General features: G+C 40.5%; 1 protein-coding gene across 50 annotated transcripts in view; it reads right to left on the reverse strand.

Moving 5' to 3' along the window:
* Positions 1-27,780, reverse strand: part of TTN (titin) — a 269,971-nt gene that overhangs the window by 167,632 nt on the left and 74,559 nt on the right. For all 50 annotated transcript variants that reach the window (XM_032479832.1, XM_032479831.1, XM_032479812.1 and 47 more), the window contains 47 exons: positions 27,441-27,719; positions 27,027-27,314; positions 26,635-26,913; positions 26,210-26,491; positions 25,831-26,109; positions 25,435-25,713; positions 25,043-25,321; positions 24,653-24,940; positions 24,133-24,411; positions 23,622-23,903; positions 22,339-22,617; positions 21,930-22,211; positions 20,867-21,145; positions 20,466-20,753; positions 20,035-20,313; positions 19,662-19,940; positions 19,276-19,554; positions 18,872-19,159; positions 18,465-18,752; positions 17,648-17,929; positions 17,112-17,390; positions 16,713-16,994; positions 16,292-16,570; positions 15,910-16,197; positions 15,454-15,732; positions 15,078-15,356; positions 14,692-14,970; positions 14,264-14,551; positions 13,834-14,121; positions 12,269-12,550; positions 11,754-12,032; positions 11,052-11,333; positions 10,658-10,936; positions 9,850-10,137; positions 9,460-9,738; positions 9,069-9,347; positions 8,701-8,979; positions 7,840-8,127; positions 7,413-7,700; positions 6,690-6,980; positions 4,777-5,064; positions 4,115-4,207; positions 3,708-3,993; positions 2,555-2,738; positions 2,255-2,344; positions 1,891-2,158; positions 1,530-1,790 (listed from right to left, as the gene is read on the reverse strand). In XM_032479832.1, coding sequence (XP_032335723.1) covers positions 1,530-1,790; positions 1,891-2,158; positions 2,255-2,344; positions 2,555-2,738; positions 3,708-3,993; positions 4,115-4,207; positions 4,777-5,064; positions 6,690-6,980; positions 7,413-7,700; positions 7,840-8,127; positions 8,701-8,979; positions 9,069-9,347; positions 9,460-9,738; positions 9,850-10,137; positions 10,658-10,936; positions 11,052-11,333; positions 11,754-12,032; positions 12,269-12,550; positions 13,834-14,121; positions 14,264-14,551; positions 14,692-14,970; positions 15,078-15,356; positions 15,454-15,732; positions 15,910-16,197; positions 16,292-16,570; positions 16,713-16,994; positions 17,112-17,390; positions 17,648-17,929; positions 18,465-18,752; positions 18,872-19,159; positions 19,276-19,554; positions 19,662-19,940; positions 20,035-20,313; positions 20,466-20,753; positions 20,867-21,145; positions 21,930-22,211; positions 22,339-22,617; positions 23,622-23,903; positions 24,133-24,411; positions 24,653-24,940; positions 25,043-25,321; positions 25,435-25,713; positions 25,831-26,109; positions 26,210-26,491; positions 26,635-26,913; positions 27,027-27,314; positions 27,441-27,719 — 12,762 coding nt within the window. The remainder of the gene's footprint in view (positions 1-1,529; positions 1,791-1,890; positions 2,159-2,254; positions 2,345-2,554; positions 2,739-3,707; positions 3,994-4,114; positions 4,208-4,776; positions 5,065-6,689; positions 6,981-7,412; positions 7,701-7,839; positions 8,128-8,700; positions 8,980-9,068; positions 9,348-9,459; positions 9,739-9,849; positions 10,138-10,657; positions 10,937-11,051; positions 11,334-11,753; positions 12,033-12,268; positions 12,551-13,833; positions 14,122-14,263; positions 14,552-14,691; positions 14,971-15,077; positions 15,357-15,453; positions 15,733-15,909; positions 16,198-16,291; positions 16,571-16,712; positions 16,995-17,111; positions 17,391-17,647; positions 17,930-18,464; positions 18,753-18,871; positions 19,160-19,275; positions 19,555-19,661; positions 19,941-20,034; positions 20,314-20,465; positions 20,754-20,866; positions 21,146-21,929; positions 22,212-22,338; positions 22,618-23,621; positions 23,904-24,132; positions 24,412-24,652; positions 24,941-25,042; positions 25,322-25,434; positions 25,714-25,830; positions 26,110-26,209; positions 26,492-26,634; positions 26,914-27,026; positions 27,315-27,440; positions 27,720-27,780) is intronic.

A 27,780-nucleotide genomic window follows, 5' to 3' on the forward strand; every position in this document is an offset into this window, starting at 1 on the left:
CTGAAAATATAAAACAAGAAGAAAGTGCACTTCTTTGCATCAGTAACAAAAAATTATCCCAAGATTTCAGTGTATTCCTACAGGATCAAAGTATGAAAGTGTAAAGAAATCCTTGAAAGTCCTTAAAATACTTACATGAAGGCAATAGTCCAGGGTGCTTATACCCCAAAGTCAAATTTAAACTTGAAAAATGTTAGTGAAATGGGAGGTTCTAAATAAACGGAACATAAACTTAATTTTACTGTATACTTTATTCCCCCTGAAATTCTTCCTTTCCTCTGTAAAATAATTCTGCTTGCTATTCAGGATTTAGAATTGCTTATTAGTTGACCTGTATAACTCCTGTGAAATAATTTCAAACTTAATAGGAAATCTGTACTTCTAAATTTCAAAGGATTCATTTTCAAGGGTTCTGAAACCTGCTTTGCAAGCACCTTGGGGCAGGCATGGAGTCCATCCACTGGGGACAGCAGGGTGTTTAGTAGAATGGGCTGGAGTGGAGGTCTTTCTGCAAAATTGTATCTGGAAGGCTGGAATGAACATCTTAGATGTCATACGTACTCTGGTGAGCTTTTTTTTAAGGATCGTACAAAAATATGCGATTAGTTTTTAAAATAAGTGGTTTCAACTGGATCCTTTAAATTGAAAACTATTTAAAATTTTTGAATGTAAACTACAACCTTGCTATCGACTGGAAAGCAAGTCAGAAAAGTTGAAATAGTTATGTAACTAAGAAGTCATATGGTTGTTATTTCAACAGCTCTCAATGGGCTCCAACACCTGGAAGCAGAGGCTATCAACAGAGTCAAATGTTGCTGAATACAGCTTCAGGATGTCTCCGGACAGTGCCTGCAATCCACGATTAGGAAACAAATATTGTGGCACCTAAATCCTGAGATTCCACTTCATTTCAGAGATTCAGAAGGCTGGAATGTGATATTCTTAGGAAATAATTATTTTTTTTAAATAGCTGCTAATCACACATCACATATGTTGTTAATTTTATAAAGTTTCATATAGATAGAGTCAGACTGATTCCTATAAACAAAATGTCAACTTCTAGCCAAAATCCTCTAGACAGCCATGAAATCTGGTTCGTTCCAAGATTTCTTTCTAGGATTCAAAATCATAGATATGAGAATTATGGAGTTTAGTAGATTTGTAAAGAATTCCTGGATTTAGCAGAATTATGAAATTTACCAGAAATAACTGTTAGAAAGTCATTTCTCAGTTTGGATTACCAGAAATAACTGTTAGAAAGTCATTTCTCAGTTTGGACTGAAATCTGCTTCTGGTCAAAAAAAAAAAAAAAAGAAGAACTATGCAAAAGAAGTGGCATTTATGTGAACACTTCCCTTTTGATTTTGTATGAATTTTGAGATGTGAGTGAATGCTATGAGTTTTGTGTGTTGGGAAATGAGCACACACGAACACTTTGAGACACATCTGACGGCAGGGTTGCAGAGGTCCTGCACAACATTTGCCACTGACCCATGCTGTAGTAACTCCAGCCGTGGTCTGTCACCCACCTTCAATTCTGAGCTCTGCTGAAGTTTCAAGGTCTTCGTATTTGCAGGTGTACTGGCCCTGGTCTTCTGCTCGAACATCTGCAATGGTCAGCTTATGGACTTTATGTTCCACTTCAGTCTTATATCTACCTTGGGGTTTAAAGATTCTGCCATTTCTGAACCATTCTGATTTTACATTAGGCACAGAAAACTGGCATGTCATGGTGCAAGTCTGGCCTTCTTTCAAAGTAACATCCTGAAGATGCCGTTCCCAAGCAGGCTCTGTTGGGATGATACAATTCACATTTTGTTCAATATCACATGTGATACACTCAACAGTAAACTAATCTCACAAGTTTTTTTTTTAAACTCCTCTACTTACCAATTACAGTTAGTTTAGCACTAGCGATGTGTGGACCACACACCAATCTATAATTGCCCTGATCTTTAAGTTGACAGTTTCTGACTCTGAGTGTATGTCGATCACCATCAATGCTTATTTCAAATTTATCACTGGGTTCCAGTTTTTCAGTCCCTTTGTACCATGAAAGCTTGATTTCTGGATAATTAATCTTAATGTCAATTTCAAACACAGCATCGTTATCTTTCAAAACTGTCTGATTTTCAATGTCCTTGATCAGAGTGACAGGCTAGGAGAGTAAAGAATTAAAATGCATTAGTCACTCCTTCCGTTGTAATTGCCAGTAATAATTTGTTCATTTTGTGATCAGCATAATTCAGTTTACCTCTGTCTGGGATAGCCTTTGCTGAATAAATGACACAAGCTCCTCAAATTCCCTTTCTTCCTTCTCTGACTTCTCTATTTCCTCAATTTCCTGAAGAGAAAAGAAAAGTATTAAGTATTCCATATGAAATAAACTTTGAATTAGAGGATGCACGATTACATTCAGTTTCCATTCTTGATGCTGCTTAGGCTTTTATTAAATGTTCTTATACAACTGTAGGGTTCTGGACATTCGAAGTGCATATGTTAGATGTTTCAAATGTGAAATTTTCAAGATGATACTATTAACAAAAGATCATACCAATCTATGTGTCTCTTCTTCTTGGCTTTGCTTTAGCAATTCAAATGCTTGAAGAAGACCCCGGAAGTCAGTGATTCCGTACATGCGGGCATATTTTTCATATTCTTTTGGATCAACATTTTTGAGAAGTTCCATGATATCAATTTCCTCTTCTTCTCCAGCTCCTTTCTTTAAGGCTGGAGTCCTAAGTGAAATAAGAAATAAACATAGGTCTCTTAGGACATGTGAGGCTACAGTAGAAGACTGTTGTCGATGGACCAGGAAGTGGGCTCCCGCCAGACACTGAATCTGCCAGCACCTTGATCTTGGACTTCCAGTCTTCAAAACTGCGAGAAGCAAGTTTTTGTTATTTATAATCCAAAAAAAGAGAAATAAACATGAATCACCTGTCTTCTACTTATTTTGAATTGTCTATCATTATTCAAGGATTATAACTGTAATTAATTTTTTTCACAGAGGACTAGTTCTATGTCCTTTATTCAAGAACTATTAATTTTACCATGTTAACCGTGAAACAAACCAAAAATGTGGGTTTGGAGATGCAGTGGATTAAGGCTGGAACTGTCATGAAAGTATACAAATCTGATCAAAGAGTTTGTGAATAACAAATATTCTTGTAAACTTCACAATAAAAAGGGTTAATCAAAGAATTAAAAGGAAAAACAATAAGAGCAATGGAAAGCACTCATAAAGAATATATATCATATCATGGAAAAGATGTGTAGAAATCAAATGTTGATTAATTGATTAACAATGTTGCTGAAATATAATTGGTACTGAAATTACTCGTAATTGTGGAAAATGTCTAAAACAGCTGATCTAGAAAGCCATTCAGAGCATGAGAAATTACACAAAGGAACAAAAATGTCATGCCGACACACACACGGGTTTTTCTATAAGCCACTTCCTTTGTTCAAAATTTTAATAAAAATTTACCTCATTCTCAAAACTTTCTCATGATTATGCAGATACTGATATTCATGTACCACTAACTTGCACCCAAATATTGTGTATTTGCTTATCTGTTTCTGTTAAAATGTCTATATGCTTATGTTCTTTCACAATCTGGAACCTTGAGGGGACGGTCCATGCTTCTTGAGAGACCCTTTTTGTGAACAGTACATTATTGTGTGTGGTGTTTTACTGAACTTACTTTTTCAGCATTGCTCTAAGGTCTCCTTCAATTTTCTCTTGTTTCTTCCTCTCATCCACCTGTAGATTAACATTACTTTCAATTTCACCATGTTTATTAAACGCAACACATCGGTACAATCCAGAGTCGGTTTTTGTGGTGTCTCGAATCTCCAGCTTTGCTTCGTCACCTTTCTGGTGGATGAAAATGCGACCTCCTTGGTTCAGCTGTCTCCATTTCCCTTTTGTCCATTTAACATTTGGAATTGGATCACCTCCAACTTTTGCAATGAATGTGGCAGTGGTTTCTAAGGAATGATGAAAACAAATCAGTCACAAATTTAATTTTCCAAAATCAGTTTTTCTGAAATTAAATCAGTAGTAAAAGGCACACGATAGATGAGTATGTACTTTTCATGAAGTACTTACTTTCGACAACTCTGATACTCTGAGGTTCTGATATGAAGAAGAGTTTTCCGTCTACCGCTGCTTTCTTAGCTGCTGGGACAGCAGCTGGTTTGTCTAGAAAAAAATTTGCATTTTACATGTTTTGTTATCACAATTACCTTAAAATTGTAATAATTTCCTTTGAAAAATAAGCTTTAGGAGTTTGGAAGTGTCATAAATCACATGAACTCTACATGAGAGTGGATTATAGAAGATAAAGCAGTTTCAGAGACATTTATAACCAGTTGCAGCTATTACCTGCAGACTGGACTACAATCACATTAACAGTATCAAATTCTGTATTCCTAGACTTGGCTTTTCTACAGATTTCCTTCAGGGGTACAGCATCAGGCTACCTTAGGTCACAGTATTACAGCATCATTTTTGGAACTTCACTTAGTTACATCCTCCTGGATATGGTGAAAAGTGGGTCAAGAAATATGAACCTGGGGTGCTTTCAGAAAGTCTGTCTGGAAATTATTGCCATTAAATTATCTAATATTTCAATTATAATAAGCAGGTTACAAATTGCAAATGAGCAATAACTGATATTTCTAGAAATATAATTGAACTCATTTAAATTGTGCAAAGCAAATAAACGCGAGCAGTTGACTTCATCCAAATAAGTTTCGAGGTGTCTGTACCTTTAATGGTCACTTTTGATTTGGAAGTGTCACTTCCAGCCACGTTGGAAGCTTTACACACATAATCTCCTGCATCTCCTTTAGCCACATCCTTGAGTTCCAGCACAGCAGTCCCATTAGCAAAGCTGAAGCTGCATCTGTCTGAGGGCTTTATTTCCCTGCCAGCCTTCAACCACTGGATCCTGATCGGTTCTGATCCCCTGACATGGCAGCTGAGCTGCATGAATTCTCCTTCAGTCACTGTTACTGGAGTAAGGTGTTGGTCAAACACAGGTGGCTTCTTCGGTTCTAGAATTAAAAAGGTATCTTCATGAGGAACATTAAATCCTAGAAAAGAGACAACTTTTGCCTCTCATAGGTAGCACTGGTTTCTAGAGTAGAAATTAATCTTGTGCCTTTCTCTCTGAAAACATTAGTTACCTTTGTTGGATTTTAAAAACAGAAAAAGGTTTAAAAACAAGCAAAGAATAGAGCCATGCTGCCCATGAATTACCCCAGCATCTGTGTCCTGATTAAGCACTGCAAACATTGCACTGGCAGTTACTATAAACTTTGGTGTCATAGAGCACACTGTTGGTTTTCTCAAACCTGCACGCAGGTGGATTTTCACTGAACCCTAAAAACTAAGGGCTTATTGGAGAATTCTGCTCATGATATGCAGGGCTTGCTAACCCCTTGGTTAGAAAGCCAACCACTGAGTAATCCATGAGCCCACATCTTAATATGTGATTTTCTCTGATGTTCATCTTTTGCTATTAAAGGCAGCTACAGTAGCATTTAAAATCCAATCTTTGCCCAAAGGAATTAGGGGCTGAAGCTCAAATGTGCAACTGAAAACCAATGAAGAAGACAAAAATAATATGATAGGAAGGTCATGAATAACCCGGTATTACGTAATGATTTTATTGAATTAAAATTCTACATATAGAAAGCCTCAGAATTCTACAGAAATTATTTATCTACTCAATAGCAAAGCCATCTTGAATGTGAATCATGAATATATGTCACCACTAAGCACATGTTTTTCGTTTTACTAAATGTGTTTGAAACTAAATGCGTTTAAGTCCTATTAAATGAGTGATGAAATTTGAATTATAAGGTAATGATATTAGCTTCTTAGTAATATTAATCTATTAATTATATTAACCTATTGTCTGTGCACCCTGAAATGGCCAGCTAGACCATCAGAGTTGGTAATTTAGTCCTAGCTTTTCAAGGAGGTTAGCCTGTAAAGTGATTTTGATGAACTGCAACAAAATTATCTAGATGAAGCCATTATGGTTAGAGGATCAGAAGGTCTCCTTAAACAATACAGTCTATTTCTTTGCCTCAAGCTATGACTGTGTATTTATTCATAATGATATGCAACATACTTCCACACACCTTGTTTTTCTTTTTGAGCAAATTTTACCCTTTTGTATGAGATTAATATTCATTTACAGGCTAAAAGCTTTGGGCAATACATGTCAGACAGTAATCCTGGAGAAATATCCTTAGAAAAGAGAATGTTTCAGAATGTGATAGAACTCATAATAAGCAAAGCTAATGCAATATTCAATGATAAAATTTTTTTAAATTTCAAAACAAATGTGCTTCATAAAAATTTATATGTCACTTATGCATGAATTTCAAAGTAGACTTAGACTTCTAACTACCTGAGAAAATTTTAGGATATGATTTACAAGCTAAGATACAGTCCATTTATTATATGATACTACTTTGCTGGGCCACGTAATTATATTACAAATAATACATATTTTTATTAAATATGTGCAATTGTGGCAAATCAATTAAATAATATAGATTTATATCTGTTATAACTTACTGGGTTAAGATGTCAGAACAAACACACACAACTGTCTAACTGGCAGGAAAGGAAAACCCAACGTCTGGGGGCTGTGAAAGTGACTCACCTCTGATGATGATTGAAGACGTACACAGAGCAGAGCCTGCGTCGTTTGACACTTTGCACGTGTACAGACCAGCGTCGCCCACGCCCGCCTTCCTGACTTGCAGCAGAAGTGCGTTGTTCTTGAAGGTGATTTCACAGTTGGGTGTTGCATGGATTTCTATATTGTTTTTGTACCAGGCAACAGTTATAGGCTGGGAGCCAGCAACACGGCCCTCGAGTTTGAAAGAATTCCCTTCTGTTTCTTCTACTGTCTCCGAAAGTTTTTTAGTGAAACTTGGTGGGATGAGCCGCTCTGTAAGAAAGTTCAAGGATATATGAAACGGAATCCAAAAGTAGGTTATTAATAGGAAGTTTTCCAAGAAAGAGAAGTCATATTTTTAGTTCAAAGTCAAAGCTGATCAATCAAACACAGTGTATCAGTGTACGTTCCTTAACATTTTGGCCTCCTTCCACAAGATTATTCTTTGATTTATAGGATAAATGATAAGAATAATTTATGGCCAGTTACAAAATCAGATATTTGTTAAAAGAAATAGGGAGGGTGGTCTTAGTGCTATGTAGGATATATAAAACTTTTAGAGAAATACAGATTTTAAAAAGATCACTTTTTCTCTAGAGAAACTTATTTCCTTTGAAACATTTTTATGTCATTTGTTTTAAAATGCCATAAATATCATTTGTCCTAATAAAAACTGCACCCTTCGGATATGATATACCAAGGTACCTTTTATATTGAGCTGAGCTGTGCAGGAGTCCTTTCCCACTTCATTGACAGCATAGCAGGTGTACTGGCCAGAGTCTCCTTTGTCTACTTTCAGGATTGTCAGATGGGCACTGTTTTCCAGGTAACTGATCTGGTAGTTTCCGCCACTTCGTATCTCTCTGTTGTCTTTGGCCCAGGCGACCTTTATTGGCTGTGTCCCAGTAACGTGGCACTCAAAGTCTGCGCTCTCTCCCACCACAGCATCCACAGGGGCAAGAGGGATGTCGAAGAAGGGTGGGTTCTTCCCCTCTAAGAGGAGAGCAGAAAGACAAGGTTGCAGGCTCCAGACCTTGATCGTCCCCATCTACACACATCCTCCTTCCCTAATTTCAAATTTGGCTATAAAAAAAATGTAATTACAGAAACAGAAGTTTAAGAATCCACAAACCTGTGAGAACAAGTCTGGCACTGGAAGAAGCAGAACCTATAGGATTTGTAGCCGTGCAGGAATACTGGCCTGCAAAACTCCGATCTGTTTGGAAAATATTGAGAGTGGCTACATTGTCTAAAAATGATGTTTGTACATTGGGGCCATCTTTCAATGGCCTGCCATCTTTAAACCAAGACACCGAGATAGGTTCCGATCCACTGATGGCGCACTCAAAGACAACGGGCAGCCCGACCGTTTCGTGAACATCTCTCAGTTGTCGAGAAAATGATGGTGGAAGCTTTTGTTCTGTAGGAATGGAAATTAAGTAATGAATGCTTCTGGACTTTTTCAATGTGCTGAATATTCTCACAATTATTGTTATACAGATAACAGGATTTTTATAAAACTATTAGGCGGTATTCACATCTCCTGAATTAACTTGGCCACAAGGAAAAGCAGGTAAATTTCTGGAGCAAAAGTTTCACTCTGAGGCCACCCTGATGCATGGTAGGTATAAAAATATGTAAGCCAATAAAGAAACTGATTGGTTTAAGGCACATCTCCAATATGTGGCAGATTCTGACTTTTAGATTGCTTTCTAGCAATTTGAATGAGACACGCATAGGGTGGAATTTAAAAAATACAATTACTCATTTTTCTTGAAATGATGACATGATCCTTCCAACTGAAGATTAGTCATTTTATCTCTCTCCATAAAGGTGATAGAAAAAGATAAGCTCCTAACTTGTAGACAGAATTACTTAAGCAGAAAATTTTGCATTTTGAAAGATTGTCCTGAAAAGAAGACCCTCGCCAGATTTTTAAAATACTGTTCAAAAGAAACATACATTTGTTCATTTTCAAAAATATTGCAATCACCTTGAACAGTCAGGAAAGTTGATGAAGAAACTTCTCCCACACTGTTTTCAGCTCTGCATATATATTCACCACTATCATTAGTATCGACCTGGTTGAAAACCAGTGTAGCAACATTATTCCTAAAATGCATTTTGTAGGTAGCAGTGGGTCTCAATTTTGTATCTCCTTTAAACCAGGACACTGCAATTTCAGGGGACCCAGCAAGTTGACATTGTAAAGAGGCAGAATCTCCAACCGTCACCTTCACAGGCTCCAATTGCTTGACAAAATATGGTGGTTCTGTAGCCAAGAGAGGGAATCAGTTACGAAGGAGACACGCTGGTATGGTTATTTATGCATAAATATAGGAAAGTACAATCATAACAAACCTAGGATCAGTATTTGTGCTGAACAGGAATCTTTCCCAGAAGCATTTTCAATGTAGCAGTTGTACTGTCCTGCATCCTCTACTGTGCTACTTGGAATTTCCAGAATTGCCGATCTTTCCGTTGTGGTTATATTACACCTCTGGGAAGGAGCTATGTTTATGCCATTTTTCTTCCATGTGACTGAAATGGGAGGAGTTCCAGTATATGTGCCTTCTAGGATCAGGGGTTTTCCTTTCTCTATGCTGTAATCATTGAGCTTCTTTACAAATTTGGCTGGAGCTAGAGTAGAGAAATTGAAAACATGAAGTCAAGCACATATACACACAGATACGGACAGGTCTGTTGCTTCATGTACACGACTGAAAAAATGCAGGACAGCGGTCAAACAAACCTTTCACGTGTAGGTGTGTCGTGTAAGAAGCTTTGCCGGCTTCGTTACTAACGATGCAGGTATATTCTCCACTGTGTGATGCATCTACATCAAACAGCTCCAGTTCAGCAACTGAATCCTCCAAAGACACATTACATCTGTCCCCTGGTACTATTTCACTGCTACCCTTGAACCAGCTGACACTGAAAGGGGGTGTTCCTTTCACAATGCTTGTGAAAGTTACATTGGTTCCAGTCAAAACATCCATGAGCTCGGGTTTCTGAACAAAAGATGGTGGTTCTAAACAAAAAAGCACATACCAGAAAAAGCTTAATACTTTCGAATTTTGATGATTAAAAACGGTTAATCAGTAACAAAATGCAGTTCTGTTTTGCTGTAGTTTTAACTGACCTCTCACAGTCAAAGGAGCACTGCACTCATCAGAACCAGCTGCGTTGGTAGCTATGCACGTGTAGTCACCAGCGTCTGAGTCTTCCAGCATGTTCACAGTCAGAGCACAAGTGTTATCCGTGAGGGTGGTCTGGTATTTCCTCCCACTGCTGATCTCACTTCCTTCGTGGAACCAGGAGACAGAGATTGGAGGTGATCCATAGACTTTGCACTCCATTATTACCGAGGAACCAGATAGGCCATGGGTCTCTTTCAATTTTCTTGTGAATGAAGGAGGAACAGTTCGGTCTGAATGTGATAAAAATCAAACAAACAAGGGGCATCAGTTATAAAACAATTTGAAAAGAGAATTACTGTCTTCTTGATGGGATATCTCCAGATCCACTTGGCTCTTTTGCGTGGGTATCAAAGAATTCCCTGTGGCTTCACACAATGGAAAGCCTTGAGAATGAGTGAACAAGATGTACTGGTTGATGTGTTAGGAATTTTGGTTTCTCTTTGCTGTGAATCATTATGTAGAGAATTATTCCAACATAACTGATTGTATGAGACCACGTATCCTTACTCCTTATACAGGGGTTAAGTTTTACTCCCACTACCTTGAATCGTGGAAACTCCTCCAAGAGAAAGGGATAGAGCTTTTGGACTTGGCTTTCTTCTAGCTCTACAAGTATTGTACCTCTGATCTTCCTGATTCAGAGGATGTCAGACTCACGTCCCACCTTAGAATTGAAGCTGCCCATACACATGTACATAAATCAGGAACTATACTATGATAACACTGAAACAAAAAACCCAATCAACCAACCTGAAACTTGAACTGAGGCTGTGCAGCTGTCTTTCCCCACAGGGTTTTGCACCTCAAAACTGTATACCCCGCTGTCACTGGGCGCCACGTTAATAATCTTGAGGCCAGATACTTTGTTGAAGAAGCTTATTTTATACTTGCTGTCACTTGTCAGCTCTTTTCCATCCTTGAACCACTTGGTAGTGAGTTCGGGCGTGCCTGTGACTGTGCACTCCAAGGTACAGGTATCTCCCGTGGTAACTTTGATAGATTCTGGCTTTTCCACAATCGCTGCAGGCTCTGGAATGAGAGGCAAATTGTATTCGGATGTTAAAATCACATTGAAAAACTCAAGAAGACACAGGTACTGGTAGGCGTGTTCTTGTTCTCATGGTGACATTCTATTTTCACTAACCGAGGATGGACAGTGTGGTGGAACACTCTTGCATTCCGGCATCGTTTCTGATCTGACAGGTGTATTTCCCGGCATTGGCTATTTCTGTTGTGGAAAAGTGGAGGGTTGCAATGTTTTCTGAGTAAGAAATCCATATGTCATCACTTTCTCTGACAACTTCTCCCTTATCTTTGAACCACATCACGGAAATTGGCTCAGCGCCTTCAATAGTAGCCTGGAGCTGAACTTCTTCACCCACGATGGTAGAAACATCACTGGGCTTCTTCACAAACCTTGGTGGTGCTGATGGGAAAAAGGCAAAATTGGGGATTTAAAATTTGTGGGGTGAAGAGTATTTCCCTCAAAGTCATGAGCTCAAGGGATCTAATTAGTGATCATGCATTGTTTCCACTTCTTATAGAAGAGGCATTTTTGGAGAATGGGAGCAGGGATGCATTAGAGTTTGTATTAAGCAGAAAGAGTTCAATGTCTCAGTCCCTCTGCCTTTCTAAATCCAGTCAAAACGTCTTGGGAAAACTGCCTGAAAGGGTATTTAGTAGGATTTAGAAATGGGATGCACACTAAACATAAAAAGATTTGGAAAGGGAAAAAGGGAAAACTGGGAGAGGCAACTAATGATAAAGGATGGAGCAATAGCTGAGGGGCCCACAGAGCACTGAAATGAGAAGGAAAATAGTAAGAAGAGAGTGAAGCCACTCTAACCTTTCAGAGTGATGGAACCAACACAGGTGTCACTCCCCACATCGTTTGTGGCTCGACACTGGTACTCCCCAACGTCTGCAGTATCGACGTTCAGGATGTGGACGCTCGTAAGGAAGTTCTCGGACATTATCTTGTACTTCTTGCCACTCCTAAGTTCCCTCTTGTCTTTATGCCAAGAAACTTGAAATGGGGGTGTGCCCTGAAGCTCACACTCAAGGTGAACATCAGCTCCTTTCAGGGTCTCAACGGGATGAGGCTTTTTGCGGAAAGTGGGTGGTTCTAAAATTGGAAGGTAATTGAGTTAGGAAAGAAGGAAAATCAGGATGTATTCTCTAAGTATGCAGTTACAGGTAAGAGTCAGTTTGCCATTCCACCACAGAGAGAACATATCACTTCCAATTTTCTACCACATCCTTTACAATGTTTAGAAGAGTGATGGAGAGTCAAACAGGAACTGAGAGGACAACTAGAGAGGAGGCGAATGTGAAAAACACCAAAGATGAGTAAAAGCTGACCTTTAACTTTTAAGGAGGTGCTGCTGCTGGCACTGCCCGCTGCATTGCGGGCCTCGCACGTGTAGTCTCCGCTGTCTTCCACACGGACATCATGCATTTCTAACACAGCCACCGAGTCAACGAACGACATTCTGAATTTACTGCTCTCTTGAAGTTCAGTCTCGTCTTTGTACCACAAAACTTTGATTTCTGGAGACCCGCCTATTTTACATTCATATCTTGTGTATTCATCTTGTTTCACAATTCTTGAAGGTTCTAGCTTCTTAATGAACCTGGGTGGTTCTATGGAACCAAAACAGAAAACACAAGGGAAGAGATGGAAAAGACATGTATAATTCAGGATGAAGTGAGAAGTCAAACCAAGAGGTCTTTAGCTCTAGAAAACAAATTTACTTGATGCGGTTCAAGAAAGAAGAGCTAAGTGACACCTAAATAGAAAATTCCTAAAATTAAATACATTTAGTTTTTTAAGCACCCACATCAAGTATTATTACAAAAAGAAGAAGGAAGAGACATTAATCCTTATTGTGCAATCCTCCTATGAGCAAAGGAATCGCTTCTTTAGCGTGAGATCAGAGACAGCACATGTATCTGCTGGTGGAAGCATTCGGAGGTTTACAGGGATTAAGAGAGTTTAGTTACTTTCTTGTATGTAAACCAGTGCAGGACTGTCTATTTTCTATGGCTGCAAAGGTATCAGTTATGTACCATGAGGAGTCAGAATAGCAGAACTGGGTCAGATATCTTAATATTTTTAAAGTGCCACTTTCTCTTATAGGCCTTAAATAGATATTTCTTCAACCTTCATAATTTCTCTTTGAAGTGGGGAGAACAATGCTTTCTTCATTAACTGAAGCAAAAAATTTAAGTTCTGGGAGACAAAAATAATTAGCTATATGTCATAGACTAAATGGGCTGCTAAATCTAATTACATTTTAATTTCTAGATATTTATAAACTATCGCCACAAAAGCCTTTAAAAATGCTCTAATGGGTTAGACCAATAGCTCATTAAGTACTTAATTTCTGACCACAGCAGCCATGAACACGCTACCGAGAGACATGGCTGCCTTCGGTAACGTCAGATGTTGATGTGCCCCCAGCCCCTGGCTCCCACTATTACTTCAGTGGTGCTAGTGGAGGAAAAGAAGTTGACACAACCTGACTCTTCTTGAAGGGCTTGAAAATTTGGGGCTCTGCTACCTGCTAGAGGAACAAAATCCACTAATTTATAATCTACTGTGGAAAATAAGTCAGCCGAGACAACTTGCTTTCACTGTCCTAAGATAATTTCTCTCCAACTTGGATTTTCTTGCAATTCTGTGAAAAGTTTTTGTTCACTCTCTCTCTAGGCTCTATTTTTAGCTTTTGAAGATGGACCTTCAGTCCACATTTTGCCAGTTTTATTTTTTTTAAACAAAAAATTTAAAAAAACTTGACCCCATTTTGAAGTCCCTGGATCCATTCGATCACTTCTCATTACTAGACCATATCTTGTAAGCCCACACTTCTTCCTACATTTTATGATACTGAAATGAGACCTTGCTACTTCACTCGAACAAGTACCTTGTACACCCAGATGAGCAGAACAAGAGTCTTTTCCCGCGACGTTGCTTGCGTAGCAGGTGTACTGCCCAGCATCACCTTTGCCTACTTTGAGAACTGTCAGAGTGGCAGTATTCTCAACCAAAGTCATCTTGTAGTTGCCTCCAGGGCGAATCTCTCTGTTATCTTTGGCCCAAGTGATTTTGATCGGTGCGGTTCCAGTTATGTGACATTTAAAAGAACCACTTTCTCCAAGAGCAAGATCTACTGATACAGGCTTTAGATCAAAGAAAGGAGGCACTTCATGCTCTGAAAAGAATGAAGACCAACATGGTGACTTCAGTTTTCATGCTCCTAGACACGAAGCAGAAACTAAGAGGCACCAGTCCTTTGGTGGCCTGGAGCAGTGAGGCTGCTTTCTGATGAAGAGGGTAATGTGTTAGCTACTTACCTGAGAGAAGGAGCCTGGCACTGGATGAAGCGGTCCCAAAAGGATTAGAGGCTGAGCAATTGTACTGACCAACGTGGCTGTGGTCAGTTTGCAAAATCTGAAGAGTTGCTACATTATGAACAAAAGATGTTTGCAAATTAGCATCATCTTTCAGAAGTACCCCATCCTTATACCAAGACACTTGAAGAGGTTCTGAGCCATTGATGCGGCATTCAAACGCAACTGGGAAGCCAAGAGTCTCTTGAACATCCTTCAGTTTTCTTGCAAAGGAAGGTGGGAGTTTGCGCTCTGTAAAGAAGTTACAGAAGATCCTTATTTACCAGTGAGAAAACACCCACAGCATGTCCCAAGCCGTTAAAATTGGGATGTTTTTAAGAAATGGGATTTGTCAACACACAGCAAGACTTGTTAAAGAAAACCATCATCACCTTTGATAACAAGCACAGATGACGAAGCCACTGCCCCCACGCTGTTTTCAGCCTTGCACGTATACTCTCCCACGTCGCTGTGATCCACTTTGTTGATTACTAAGGAGGCAACATTATTTTTGAATTGCATTTTATATGCAGGAGCTGATCGTAGCTTTGTGTGTTCTTTATACCAAGAAATTCTAATTTCTGGGGTTCCGTCCACTTTACACCGTAAAGTTACAGGTTCTCCAATGGTGGCTTCTACGTGCTCCAGAGGTTCGATAAAATAAGGTGGTTCTAAGGTACAAAGGATAGTCATCAATCAATCAATCAATCAAACTCAAAGAGGATGTTTTTTAAAAGAAAGAAAAGAGAGCAATGAAAAGAGGTAACTGTCAACACACCTAAGACAGACACCAGAGCATCACAAATATCTTGACCAGCCTCATTTTCTATCAGGCAGCTGTACTGTGCATAATCCTCTATTGTGCTGTCGAGAATTTCCAGGATCGTAGATCTTTCTGTCATGGTAATACTGCAGTTCTGAGACTGTGTAAGGGGGAACTCATTCTTCATCCAGCTCACCGAGATGGGAGGTGTGCCAGTGTATGTGGCCTCAAGGACTATGGGGCTTCCTGTCTCCACACTGAAATCAGCCAATCTTTTCACAAAGGTGGCTGGTTCTAGAAGGAGAAAACGTGTGGGCAAAATTGACATCTTCAGGTAAAGAATCAGAAAGAAAACATGTAAAAGAGACACGATTTGGAGAAAAGAGCAAACCTTTCACAAAAAGATGTGTGGTACAGGAAGCACTGCCCGCGTCGTTAGTCACGAGGCAAGAATAGTCTCCACTTTGCAACGGCTCCACCTCAAACAAGTCCAGTTCCGTGACAAAGTCCTCCAGAGAGATGCTGCATGACTCCCCCGACACCAGCTCGCGGCTGCCTTTGAACCACTTGACCTTGAAAGGCGGGGTGCCTCTGATGACACTGGTGAACGTGAGGCTCGTCCCAGGCAGAACTTCGACAGAATCAGGGGTTTGTTCAAAAGATGGTGGTTCTAGATACCCCAGGGGTGGGGGAGATCAAGAGAGACAAGAAATCCAAGTGAGCAGTTAAAGAAAGGGGACACTAAGACAACACAAGAAGGCAAAATAAAGAAATCCCCCGCGAGGCGGGCGCTAAGCCACATGGCAGAGGTGCTAGCCAGGGAGCAGCCTGGTCCCTGCGGACTGACCTTGAACAGTCAGGACTGCTGAGCATTCGTCAGACCCGGCCACGTTGGCGGCCACGCACGTGTATATGCCTGTGTCGGAGGACTCCAAGAAGCTCAGATTCAAAGCACAGACATTTTCTGAAAAGCTGGACTGGCATTTAGGCCCACTAATGATCTCATTTCCATCCTGAAACCAGCCAACGGAAATGGGGGCTGAGCCAGAGACTCGACACTCCAAAACTGCCGAGGCCCCCACGATGGCACTGATGTCTTTCAGCTTACGGATGAAGGAAGGCGGCACGACTCGATCTACATGGAGAAGGGGAGTTTTCTGTTTAAAGAGAAGCCGTATTTTTTTCCCCAGGAAAAAATGATATATTCATAAAAACCTCACAGTACTCACCCGAAACATGGACAGATACAGTGCAGTTACTTTTACCGACACTGTTTTTTACTTCAAAGCTATATAACCCCTTGTCACTCATTTCTGCACAAGGGATTTTAAGTGAAGCCACTTTGTTGACAAATGTGATGTGGTGTTTGCTGTCTGCAGATAATTCTCTTCCATCTTTGAACCACTTGGCTGAAAGTTCTGGTGTTCCAGTCACCACACACTCTAGTGCAAAAGGGTTTCCAGTAGTGACAGTCATGGGTTCTGGTTTCTCTATGATTCTGGCTGGTTCTAAAAGAAGAAGTATACTGCACTTAATACAAAGTCATCTTCCAAACTGAGAGTGTAATCAATGTATTATTTGGTAAGAATAACATTTGTAGGGAATGATCGTGGGTCATTCAACCTGATTTTTTTCTCAGGCTGTACTAACCTAGTACAGTCAAGACTGCTGAACATTCTCTCATTCCAGCATCGTTTTTGATTTGGCAAATGTATTTTCCAGAATTAGATGCTTCTGGGCTCCCAAGTTGGAGGGTTGCAACGTTATCAACGAACGAAATCCTCGTGTTTTCACTCTCTCTGATGACTTCACCTTTATCTTTCAGCCAAACAACAGAAATGGGCTGGAAACCTTCCACTACGGCCCGTAATTCAACAGCATCCCCAATAAGGGTTGAGGTGTCACTTAGCTTTTTCACAAATCGTGGGGGTTCTAATGAAAGAAATTTGTGGTTAGACAAAAAAGTGAGCATCACAGCCATATACCTTATCGGTCAAGCAAGAAAAGATGAAGGAAGAGGCATATGTTTTTGTGCCCATGTATACAAACCTTTGAACTTGACAGTGCAAACACACGTGTCACTCCCCACCTCATTGGCAGCTTTGCAGTGATATTCTCCCACATCAGAGGCTTCAAGATTAAGGATATGAAGACTTGTATCAAAATTTTTCGAAGTGACTTTAAATTTCTTGCTGCTTCGAATTTGCTTTCGATCTTTAATCCACACCACTTCAAATGGGGGAGTTCCCGAAATTTCACATTGTAAGACAACATCAGACCCTTTAAGGGCTCCTACTGGGGAAGGCTTCTGGATGAAAACAGGAGGTGCTACCAGAAAAAAAGAAGATAGATGATGAGAACACTTGCTTACTAAAAATGAAAAAGAATTTTAGAGTCTAGAATCATCGTGTGCCTGATGTGACCAAATGAGCGTATTCTAACACAGGAAATGACAATTCATAAAAACCAGTTTAAGAATTGTAAGCAAATCACCTTAACTAGTCTTTTTATTTTGGAGCTCAGGACACTCCTGAGAAAGAATCTAAATTAGAGGAGAAGGAAGAAAAATGCTTAGTGTGTCTAACCTTTAACGGTCAGTGCTGTGCTGCAGCTGGTGTCCCCAACACCGTTATGAGCCTCACAGATATAGTCCCCGCTGTCCTCGGTGCTGGCTTCACTGATGGTAAGCAAGGCCATAGAATTCACGAAGGACATGTTGTATTTCCAGCTTTCATGGAGTTCACTGTCATTTCGGAACCACGCAACTTTAATTTCAGGGGAACCGCTTATTCTACATTCCAGTTGGATGGATTCTCCCTGCTTTGCAATTTTTGAAGCTTCTAATTTCTTAACAAACTTTGGAGGTTCTAGTAAGTCAAAGGAAAAAACAGCTTATGTTTGCAGTTGAAGATTCTGTGAATACCTATTTACACTAGTTTATTATTAAGAATATACACAGTTTCCGAGAACTTTGTGCTAAAATATACTATCTTTTCTACTAAGTAAACTTCTAATATTTTAATAGATAATTTAATTGATAAGTTAGTTTTTTATAGTTTGGATAGATAAACTAAAACATATAAGTTAATGTACTATCAAAGTATTTGATTAAAATGGTAAGTCAGAATGCCATATAAAAGGAAAGAAGGAAAAAAGAATGGATAGTTGAAACCACATTTAACAAACTTCAATTAAATAACACTGACAAGATTACACTGAGAGACACACTAACAAACAATACAGAGAGAAAACAGAATTTCAATTAATGTTGCTTCCAACACTAATACACATGATCTAATGTGATCTAGTTTATCCCAAACATATAAAAACTAAAGCAAGTTTTCAAAGACAATGACACAACATGGGAAAGAACAAATACTGGCAAATGCCACGTAATGATACCTTTTACACTGAGTTGAGCTGAGCACATGTCTTTGCCAACATCATTGGTCGCTTGGCAGGTATATTGACCGGAGTCTCCTTTGCCTACTTTAAGAATTCTCAAGTGTGGAGTGTTTCCCACACATGTAATTGTATAGTTTCCTCCAGGACGAATCTCCTTGTTGTCTTTTGACCAAGTGATTCGCATTGGTTGAGCACCAGTAACGTGACACTCAAAGTCAGCACTTTCCCCAGCAATGACATCTATAGACACAGGCTTGATGTCAAAGAAGGGAGATTTCTTAGGTTCTGGAAGATGAGAAGAGAAGGCAATGTTTATTTTTTCTTCTTTTTTATTGGCCATTTCTATTTTGACAATGAATAAGAAGTCATGGCTGGAAAAGAGAAAGGTGAACATGGGAACAAACCTCTTGCTGTCAGTCGTGCGCTAGAAGATGCTGTCCCAAGTGGATTAGAAGCTGAACAGGAGTACTGGCCAGAGTGACTCAAGTCTGTCTGCAAAATTTTTAAAGTTGCCACATTATCTACAAACGATGTCTGTAGATTTTCATCATCTCGTAGCAGTACCCCGTCTCTATACCAGCACACTTGGATGGGCGCGGAGCCGTTTAAGCGACAGGTGAGTGTAACTGGTAACCCAACAGTTTGCTCAACGTCCTTTAACTGTCTCGCAAAGGAAGGTGGGAGCTGGCGCTCTGTAGGAAGACAAGTAACACTTGAGACATTAGTAGAGGAAATACAAATTTCCCCATGGAGTTAAAGGAGTTAAGGAAAAAAAGAAATTTCTTAATTTCTGAAATAACAGCATCACCTTGAATTCTGAAGACAGTCTTAGAAAAGGCAGTTCCTATGCTGTTTTCTGCTTTACACGTGTACTCGCCACTGTCACTGATAGCCACTTTATTAAAAACAAGTGTGGCCACATTGTTTGTAAAATAGGTCCTGTATTCAGGAGTTGGCCGTAACTTGGTGTCTCCTTTGTACCAAGACACTGTGATTTCTGGTGTCCCAGCGACCTGGCATTGTAAAGAGACCGAATCTCCCACTGATGCTTCCAGAGGCTCCAGTTCCGTAACAAAATAAGGAGGTTCTAAAGAAGAAAGGTTCACAATCAGCCACTGAAGCTAAAGAAAACTGAACAAACCAAGCCTCATGTTAGACGAATGCCAGTCATTTAAGACAGAATAAGAAACACACCTAATGTTGATACCAGAGCTTTGCAAACATCGCTTCCTGCCTCGTTTTCAATCTCGCAGGTATACTGTCCTGCATCCCTTTTTGTGCTGTTCAGAATTTCCAGGATGCAAGTCTTCTCTGTTGTGACTATGCTGCATCTTTCAGATGGTCTTATGTTAAAACCATCCTTTTTCCAGGTGACTGAAATGGGAAGTGTTCCAGTATAGGTGCTCTCCAGAATGATGGACCTCCCTGGCTCCACAGAGTGATCACTTAACTTCTTCACAAATGCAGCTGGTTCTGGTGAGGGACAAAGTACAGCAGTTCAACATAGTAAAAACACGAACAGAGATGTCACTTAGAAAATAGGAAGAACAAATATACTCAAGCAAACCTTTTACAAAGAGATGGGTAGTGCAGGATGTTTGGCCAGCATTGTTAGAAACCACACAGGTGTATTCCCCACTCTGACCTATGTCGACATTAAATAATTCCAGTTCTGCCACGGTGTCTTCAAAATAGATGTTGCACCTGTCTCCTTTCACCAGTTCCCTGGCACCTCTGAACCAGCCGACCTTGAATGGAGGGGTTCCTCTAATAACACTTGTGAAGGTGACGTCTTTGCCTGGCAGTACTTCCAAAGGTTCAGGCTCCTTCACAAAAGAGGGTGGTTCTACACAGACATGGAGGACAATGAAAAGATCCCGTCAGCTTTGAATTTACTTGCAACTATGAAGCAAAAAGAATACGCTGGAATGTGTGTCAACCTGGATGTGCCCACAAAGAGGAATTGTGTAAGAAAGGGCATGAGTGTCTAACACTGACCTTGTACGGCCAGCACTGCACGGCACTCGTCAGACCCAGCAACGTTAGCAGCCACGCATGTGTAATTGCCCATATCCGACCAGTCCAGAGAGTTCAGCTGCAATGTGCAGACATTATCTGAAAATGTGGTTTGGTACTTTGCTCCACTGACAATCTTGGTTTTCTCATGAAACCAGGCAACAGAGATGGGCGATGATCCAGCCACTTTGCACTCCAAGATGCAAGATGCACCCAGCACCCCAACAGTATCCTTCAATCTTCGTGTGAAAGAGGGAGGAACCATCCGGTCTATGTGAGGAGAGGCAAGAGACTCGTGATTCGAAAGAACAGAGGAGATGTGAGAGATGAAAACTTGTGAAAGAAATGTGCTTAAGAAATGCGAGGAAAAGATTGAAACCAACCTGAAACATCAACCACAGCTGTGCAGCTGCTTTTTCCCACATTGTTTTGAACCTGGAACGTGTATGTGCCTGCATCCTGCTTCTCGATGGAGAGAATCTTTAAGGAAGAGATTTTGTTGTAGAAGCTAAATTTGTGTTTTTGGCTGCTGGTCAACAGCTTTCCGTCCTTGTACCACTCAACTGAGAGTTCGGGAGTGCCAGCCACCTTACACTCCAGAGTGCAAGTGTCCCCTACAGTCACTGTCATCGGTCCTGCCTTCTCAACAATGACTGCAGGCTCTGAAATAAAATGCGACAGCCGCCCATCAAAGTCTGTTACCCTTCCCTTGTCTCTACTAGCAAATTCACTAAGATTGTTTCCTCCAATAAAATGGGTCAGTGTAGGGTTCTCGCTGTCTCTCGACCTTAAAATGGGATTCCATAATTACACGATGCCATGAAATGATAGGACTTATTATTAAGAAATGTGTTTGTACACTAGCTGACTTCCAAAACAGTTCAGGCAATCAATGTACATGAGACAAGACATATTGATTTGCACTTGACTCTCTTTAGAGCAAAGCCTACATGTTATTATGAATTACTCGGTATTTTTGCTCTACTTTAAGGTGCTAGAGACAATTTTTTGCAACCTGTTATCCAAACAACTGCAAAACTGAACAGTAACATGCCCCAAGATGACAGTGCAAGCCGTCCCTATCAAAATTCGATCTTTGGAGTTCTCGTTGGTTTTAATAATTAGAACCTTGGAAACAAAATTTCCTTGTAGCATAGGCTAGGCTCCCAATTTTTTTTCGTGCTTAAACCAAAGACAGTCATAGTATAGCTGCTAATCAATCAAGAAAATAGTAGAAGAGATGGCTAATTTTTGTTAGGATCATAGACACAGAAAGAGAGTGTTTGCAAGGTCAATTAGGTCCTTTCCCCTAAACCTTTGAAATAGGTGTGGATCAATATAGCTCTAAAAATTCAGAAAAGGAGACTCTTACTAGTATCTTTTAGGAAGTCATCTCAGAGTTTGGCCCCTCCTTCTATCAAGACTATTGTACCGTATTATACCAACCTAAGACAGTCAGTGTGGCCATGTTCTCCCTCACTCCACCGTCATTCTTGATTTGGCAGATATACTTCCCAGCGTTAGCTGGTTCTGCTTTGGTAAACTGCAGAGTTGCAACATTTTCCACAAATGTAATTCTGGTGTTTTCACTTTCTCTAACCACTTCTTCCTTATCTTTAAGCCATTGGACAGAAATAGGCGGGGCGCCTTCTATGGTTGCTTGTAACTCAGCAGGCTCACCAGCTACAACCGTGAGGCTGTTCAGTTTGGAGACAAATCTTGGTGGTTCTGAACAGAGAAAGATGGGTGGAGATTGTTGAAAAGATTGCCCAGATAATGGAAGAGAGAGAGAGGAAAAAAATAAGCATTTTGCACGTTCCTGCCATTTCTGCCACGTGTAGGAAGTAAGGCTTACCTTTTAATTTTACAGTGCAAACGCAAGTATCACTTCCCACTTCATTCTGTGCTTTGCAGTGGTATTCACCAATATCTGAAGTGTCCACACTGAGGATGTGAATACTTGCGTGGAAATTTTTGGATGCAATCTTGTATTTCTTGCTACTTCGGAGTTGCCGCTTATCTTTGTACCACACCACCTCAAATGGTGGTGTTCCCGCAAGTTCACATTCAAGAGTAACTTCAGTATTTTTAAGGGTTTCTACCACAGGAGGGAAGCTGCTAAAGACAGGTGGTTCTGTAAAAAATAAGAATTCTTCATGAACTGGGCTGCTTCACTTAATAGAATGTTTTCACTTCTTTGCTTTTAAATCGGATGAAAGAGTCAAGATACTACAATAGGTCCAGCACGTTAGTGTTGAGGGATAAGAGCTTCAGAGAAGCCACAGACCCTACTGAGCAGTTCAACATTCTGTCTACTCTGCCTTGCTAATTTCTCTTGTACGGTGAAGACTGGTGCAAAATTGTAAAACAAAACAAAAACCAAATAAACCTCCCAAACCCAAGCATATGAATCAATATTATCAGCATGAGATGTGGAATCCTGACTTTAGGGATGGATTTTTTTGGTATATGCTTTAGAACTGGGACCTTTGGAAGTTATCACAATGTCTGTGATCTACGTCGTCCACTTCAACAAGTGGTTATTGCAATGGCTGCCTCACAACATGACAAACTTGGACTTTGTGACAAGGATTCTGGAAAATACTAGTACTATTTGCACTAAGGTACAGTGATAAAATTTCAAAAAACAGGAACTGATTCTTCAGAGAGAAAAAAACATATATAACTGTCCTGTTGTAAATGTAAAGTTAAAACCTGTATTGCTTGAACCTTATATACATGCAGTAAATATTCCTTGTTTTTAATGATAAAGATTATAGTGAAGATGATGATATATTTATAAGCTGATTGAAGGCAAAATTAATTTTAAAATGCCCAGCTGGTTTTTTTCTGTGTGTTTCTGAGACATCAAATTTGAACTGCTCAGCTAATATACTGAGGTGATCAGAACTGTGGCATTGGAATCACAAGAAAAATATCCCAGAATGACTGGCTGCATGTAAGCAAATCTTAAGAAGAAAAAATTATCTAAAAAGGGAAATAATGCTAGTTTGAGAAAATATTCTGTGATCTCAAATGGAATCTAAAAGTGACAGTAAAAGAATGAAGAACTTTTGATACCCTGGGGAGAAGAAGGTGGGTTTCAGGTAAGGAGGAACAGAAGAAAGAGGTTTCTACCTTTTACTATAACCTTGGTACTGCAGCTGGTGCTGCCAGCAGGATTCTGAGCCTCACAAATGAAGTCTGCACTGTCCTCAGTACCAAGATAGTTCATCTGTAAGACGGCCACTGAGTCAATGAAAGCCATTCTGTACTTATCGCTGGGTGGGAGCTCGTGTTCGTTTCTGTACCACACAACTCTGATTTCTGGGGATCCAGTTATCTTGCATTCAAGTCGTGCTGAGTCACCTGCTTTCACTATTTTGAATGCTTCTAATTTCTTTACAAACTTCGGTGGTTCTAGAGAGTGAAGAAAAGAGATTATGAGGCAGCAGAATAGATATAAATAACAAAGGTTCAATTAGGTAGTATGTAGGCAAGAAAAAAACATGAACAGTGCCTGGCAAACAGGGTGTACTGCATTAGGAAGAAGGGTACTTTCTTGGCTGGGTAGCTGCATTGTAAGAGATTACAGAACAGACCAGAGCCACAGGTCAGACAGAAACACAAAACAATCAAACTTGCACACCTGTTACAAGCAACATTGTAGTGCAAGAGTCGCTACCAACATCGTTGGTAACTTGGCAAGTATACTGTCCAGTCTTGGAAGCATCCACCGAGTAGAGATTTAAGAAGCTAGTTGACCCTTCCAAGCCAATGAAACATTTAGGTCCAGAGGCAAGTTCCACATCATCCTTAAACCACTTTATTTTGAATGGTGGGGTTCCTTTTAGTACTGCTTTAAATTCCACTGTAGAATCAGGAACGGCTTGTTGTCGCTCAGGTTTCACTAGGAAGCTTGGTGGTTCTACAGATTTTAAAAGAAATACATATAATTAAAGTCCACATAGTTATTTTGATAGTTTTTCGGACGTATAAGAAAACATTACTGAAAAGAGGTAATGACCAAATATTTCTTGAACTCAATAAACACGTATCTAAAGAAACAGAATTATTGAGACTTTCAGCTCTAGAGGATACCAAGAAAGAGTGCAGCATTTTACAAGTGATCACAAAGAAGAATCAGGACGAGGTAAAGAAATTCTAACCTTTTACAGTTAAGATGCCACTGCATGCATCGTCCCCTGCAACATTTGTGACCCTGCATGTGTAATTCGCAGTATCTTCTAATTCCAGGTTATTAACATCCAGCAACACAGTGTTCTCGTGACAGACAAGTCTGTATTTCGCACTTGTAGTTATTTCTTTTCCATCCTTAAACCACTGAGCACTGATGGGAAGGGAGCCAGAAACCTTGCACTCCATATGAATGGAAGAGCCCAGGACTTTATCCATTTTGGTTAATTTTTTGGTGAACGATGGAGGAATATCTTGATCTGCCCAAAGCAAATAGCAAAACACACGCATTAATATGCTGCCATTTGTGTACAAAGGACATAACACACATAAGGGAGGCTGACCGGGGCCAAGACACAAACCTAGCACTCTCAGGTAGGCGTCACAGCTGCTGCTTCCAAAGTCATTTTCCACCTTGAAAGTGTACTCTCCGCTGTCTTGCTTCATTACTGACTGGATCCTAAAACTGGCCACGTTATTTTCAAAACTCATCGAAAAATACCTACTGGGCACAATTTGTTTCCCATCTTTAAGCCACTTCACTCTGAGTTCTGGCGTTCCGGCCACAACACACTCCAAAGTCACTGGGTCTTTCTCAGTGACATCAACGGATTTAGCTTTCTCTAGGATCTGAGCAGGCTCTGTAGTAAGAATTAAAATGTGGATGAGTCTCAGTGATATTGCCACCGGAAATAGGGAACTGCTTATGAAATGGTCTCCACAGAATAACTTTGAAGGGGACTTGCTTACACACCTTGTACTAAAAGGAAGGCGTAACACCTCTCAACGCCTGACTCGTTCTTGGCTTGACATGTGTATCTTCCGCTGTGCCCGTTATCCACAGATCTGACTTGAAGTGTGGCCACATTGTTCACAAATGAAACATGAACATTATCATCTTCGTCAAGAATCTGATCGTCCTTTAGCCAGGTGATAGAGATGGGAGGTGAGCCCGCCACCGTGCTCTGAAAGGTGGCAGAGCTTTTCAAAACAGTCGTGACATTTTCTATCTTCCTAACGAATGATGGCGGCTCTGTGATTAGACAGCGTGAAAAGAAGAGGTATATTTGAGCTCCTACCCATAACCATAAAACTAAAGAGCATTACAGAACTTCTATCCGGTAGCCGGCTGCCGGTGTGGCTCACTGACCTTTCAGAGAGACTCGAGCGCTGCAAGAGCAGCTGCCACCCTCGTTGGACACAATGCACTGGTACTCGCCAGTGTCGGAAGGGTCACACTTGTTTATACTGAGATTAAACACCGACACTCTGTCAGTCAGGGTATACTTTTTGCTGCTTCGAATCTCCCTGTTGTTCTTCAGCCACGTGACTTCAAACGGAGCCGTTCCCATAACTTCACACTCCAGCTCCACATCACTGTCTCTGACTACTTCCGCGGGCCTCAGCTCCCTGATAAAGGTGGGAGGTTCTAAAGATTCAAAAGGAAGACAGAGAACAGCTTACTCAAGGGGAACTCTGAGTCCTAGCCAGCAGCACAGCCAGAAAGGAAAGGAGATCCAGGAACTGACCTTTCACTTTTAATTCAATGCTGCAGCTTGCCGTGCCTGCGTCGTTACGAGCTTCACAGACATACGTCCCACTATTTTCTACCCTGGCATCAGAAATTTGGAAAGTGGCCAAACCATCGATGAAGGAAATGCCATGTTTCTTGATGGCTGTTATCTCATTCCCATCCAGGTACCAAGAAACTCTGATTTCTGGAGTGCCTGTGATTTGGCATTCAAATGTTGTTGATTGTCCGTTCCTCAGCACCACCACTGGGCTGGGCTTCTTAATGAATTGAGGAGGTTCTAAAGATGGGGAAAAATGTGTGACGTTGAAAGTTTTTTAAATGGAAGGCCAATAAGCAAAATTGCCTTCTTAAGCCTCATCCCTTCCCCCACCCCAAGAAAATCAAGGCAAGCAAGACAGCGAAGAGATAGAGAAACCAGACCTTTGACAAAGAGAGTGGCTTTACTGGCTGCTGTGCCAACATCGTTGCTTAACTGGCAAATGTAGGTCCCCGAATCGGCAGCTTTGGCTGAAAAGAGCTCTAGAACGGTGGAGGTGTCATCCTTCCAAACTGAGCGAGCTGCTCCCGAGTGCAGCTCTTTGTTGTCTTTAAACCACTTGATTGTCATGGGGGCAGTGCCACCCACCAGCGCCTTTAACTGAACCCTTGTATTGGGATTCACATCTTGTGACTGTGGCTTTTCCATGAAGTAAGGGGGTTCTGGGGTGAAAGCAGCAGCAAAAGGAGAAAGGAAGGTTTATTTTACAACAGATCGACAAAGGTAAAGAACTAAGAAATGAGAGCAATAGGTTTTGGAGACAGAAATTGCCGACCTTTGACTGTCAGACGGCCACTGCACTGGTTGTGGCCTGCCTTGTTAGTGGCAGAACAGGTGTAGGTCCCACTGTCTGCGCCTTCCAGCTGACTGATTTCCAAGAAAGCAGTGTTGTCATGAAAAGAGAATTTGTATTTTTCACTAGCTGTTATTTCCTGGTCATCTTTGAACCACTGGATGCTTATGGGATGTGACCCAGCCACTATGCATTCTAAGTCAATAAAGGACCCTTTGATGCTGTCCATCTTCTTCAGCTTTTTGGTGAATGAGGGAGGTATGATAAGATCTACGCAATGAAAAAGCAAAAAACCAAAATATTAGGTCAATCTACCCGTTTGTAGTTTCTCTAAAATTTTAAGAGATGAAGGAGCTAAAAATGCTCAGTTTCTCCCCATAGAAAAGCTGTACCAACCTAACACATTAATGCTAGCCTTGCAGCTGCTCCTCCCGACATCATTTTGGACTTCGAAAGTATATTCTCCACTATCTCTCTTTTCTGTAGAAATAATCTTCAGTATAGAGACTGTCTCAGTGACACTAATTTTATATTTTTGGCCCAAGGTCAGTTCTTGACCATCTTTAAACCATTTGGCTGTAATCTCCTTGGTCCCTGAAAATTTAACCTGCAAAGTGGCTGGGTCTCCCTGGGTGACATCTATAGACACAGCCTCCTCGATGATGGTGGCAGGCTCTGCAGAAAACAAAGGGAGAGGTATGGGTTGTCAACTGCTCTGCTGAAAAGCTTACATCTC

Source organism: Camelus ferus, chromosome 5 (genome assembly GCF_009834535.1).
Source record: "Camelus ferus isolate YT-003-E chromosome 5, BCGSAC_Cfer_1.0, whole genome shotgun sequence".
NCBI lineage: Eukaryota > Metazoa > Chordata > Mammalia > Artiodactyla > Camelidae > Camelus > Camelus ferus.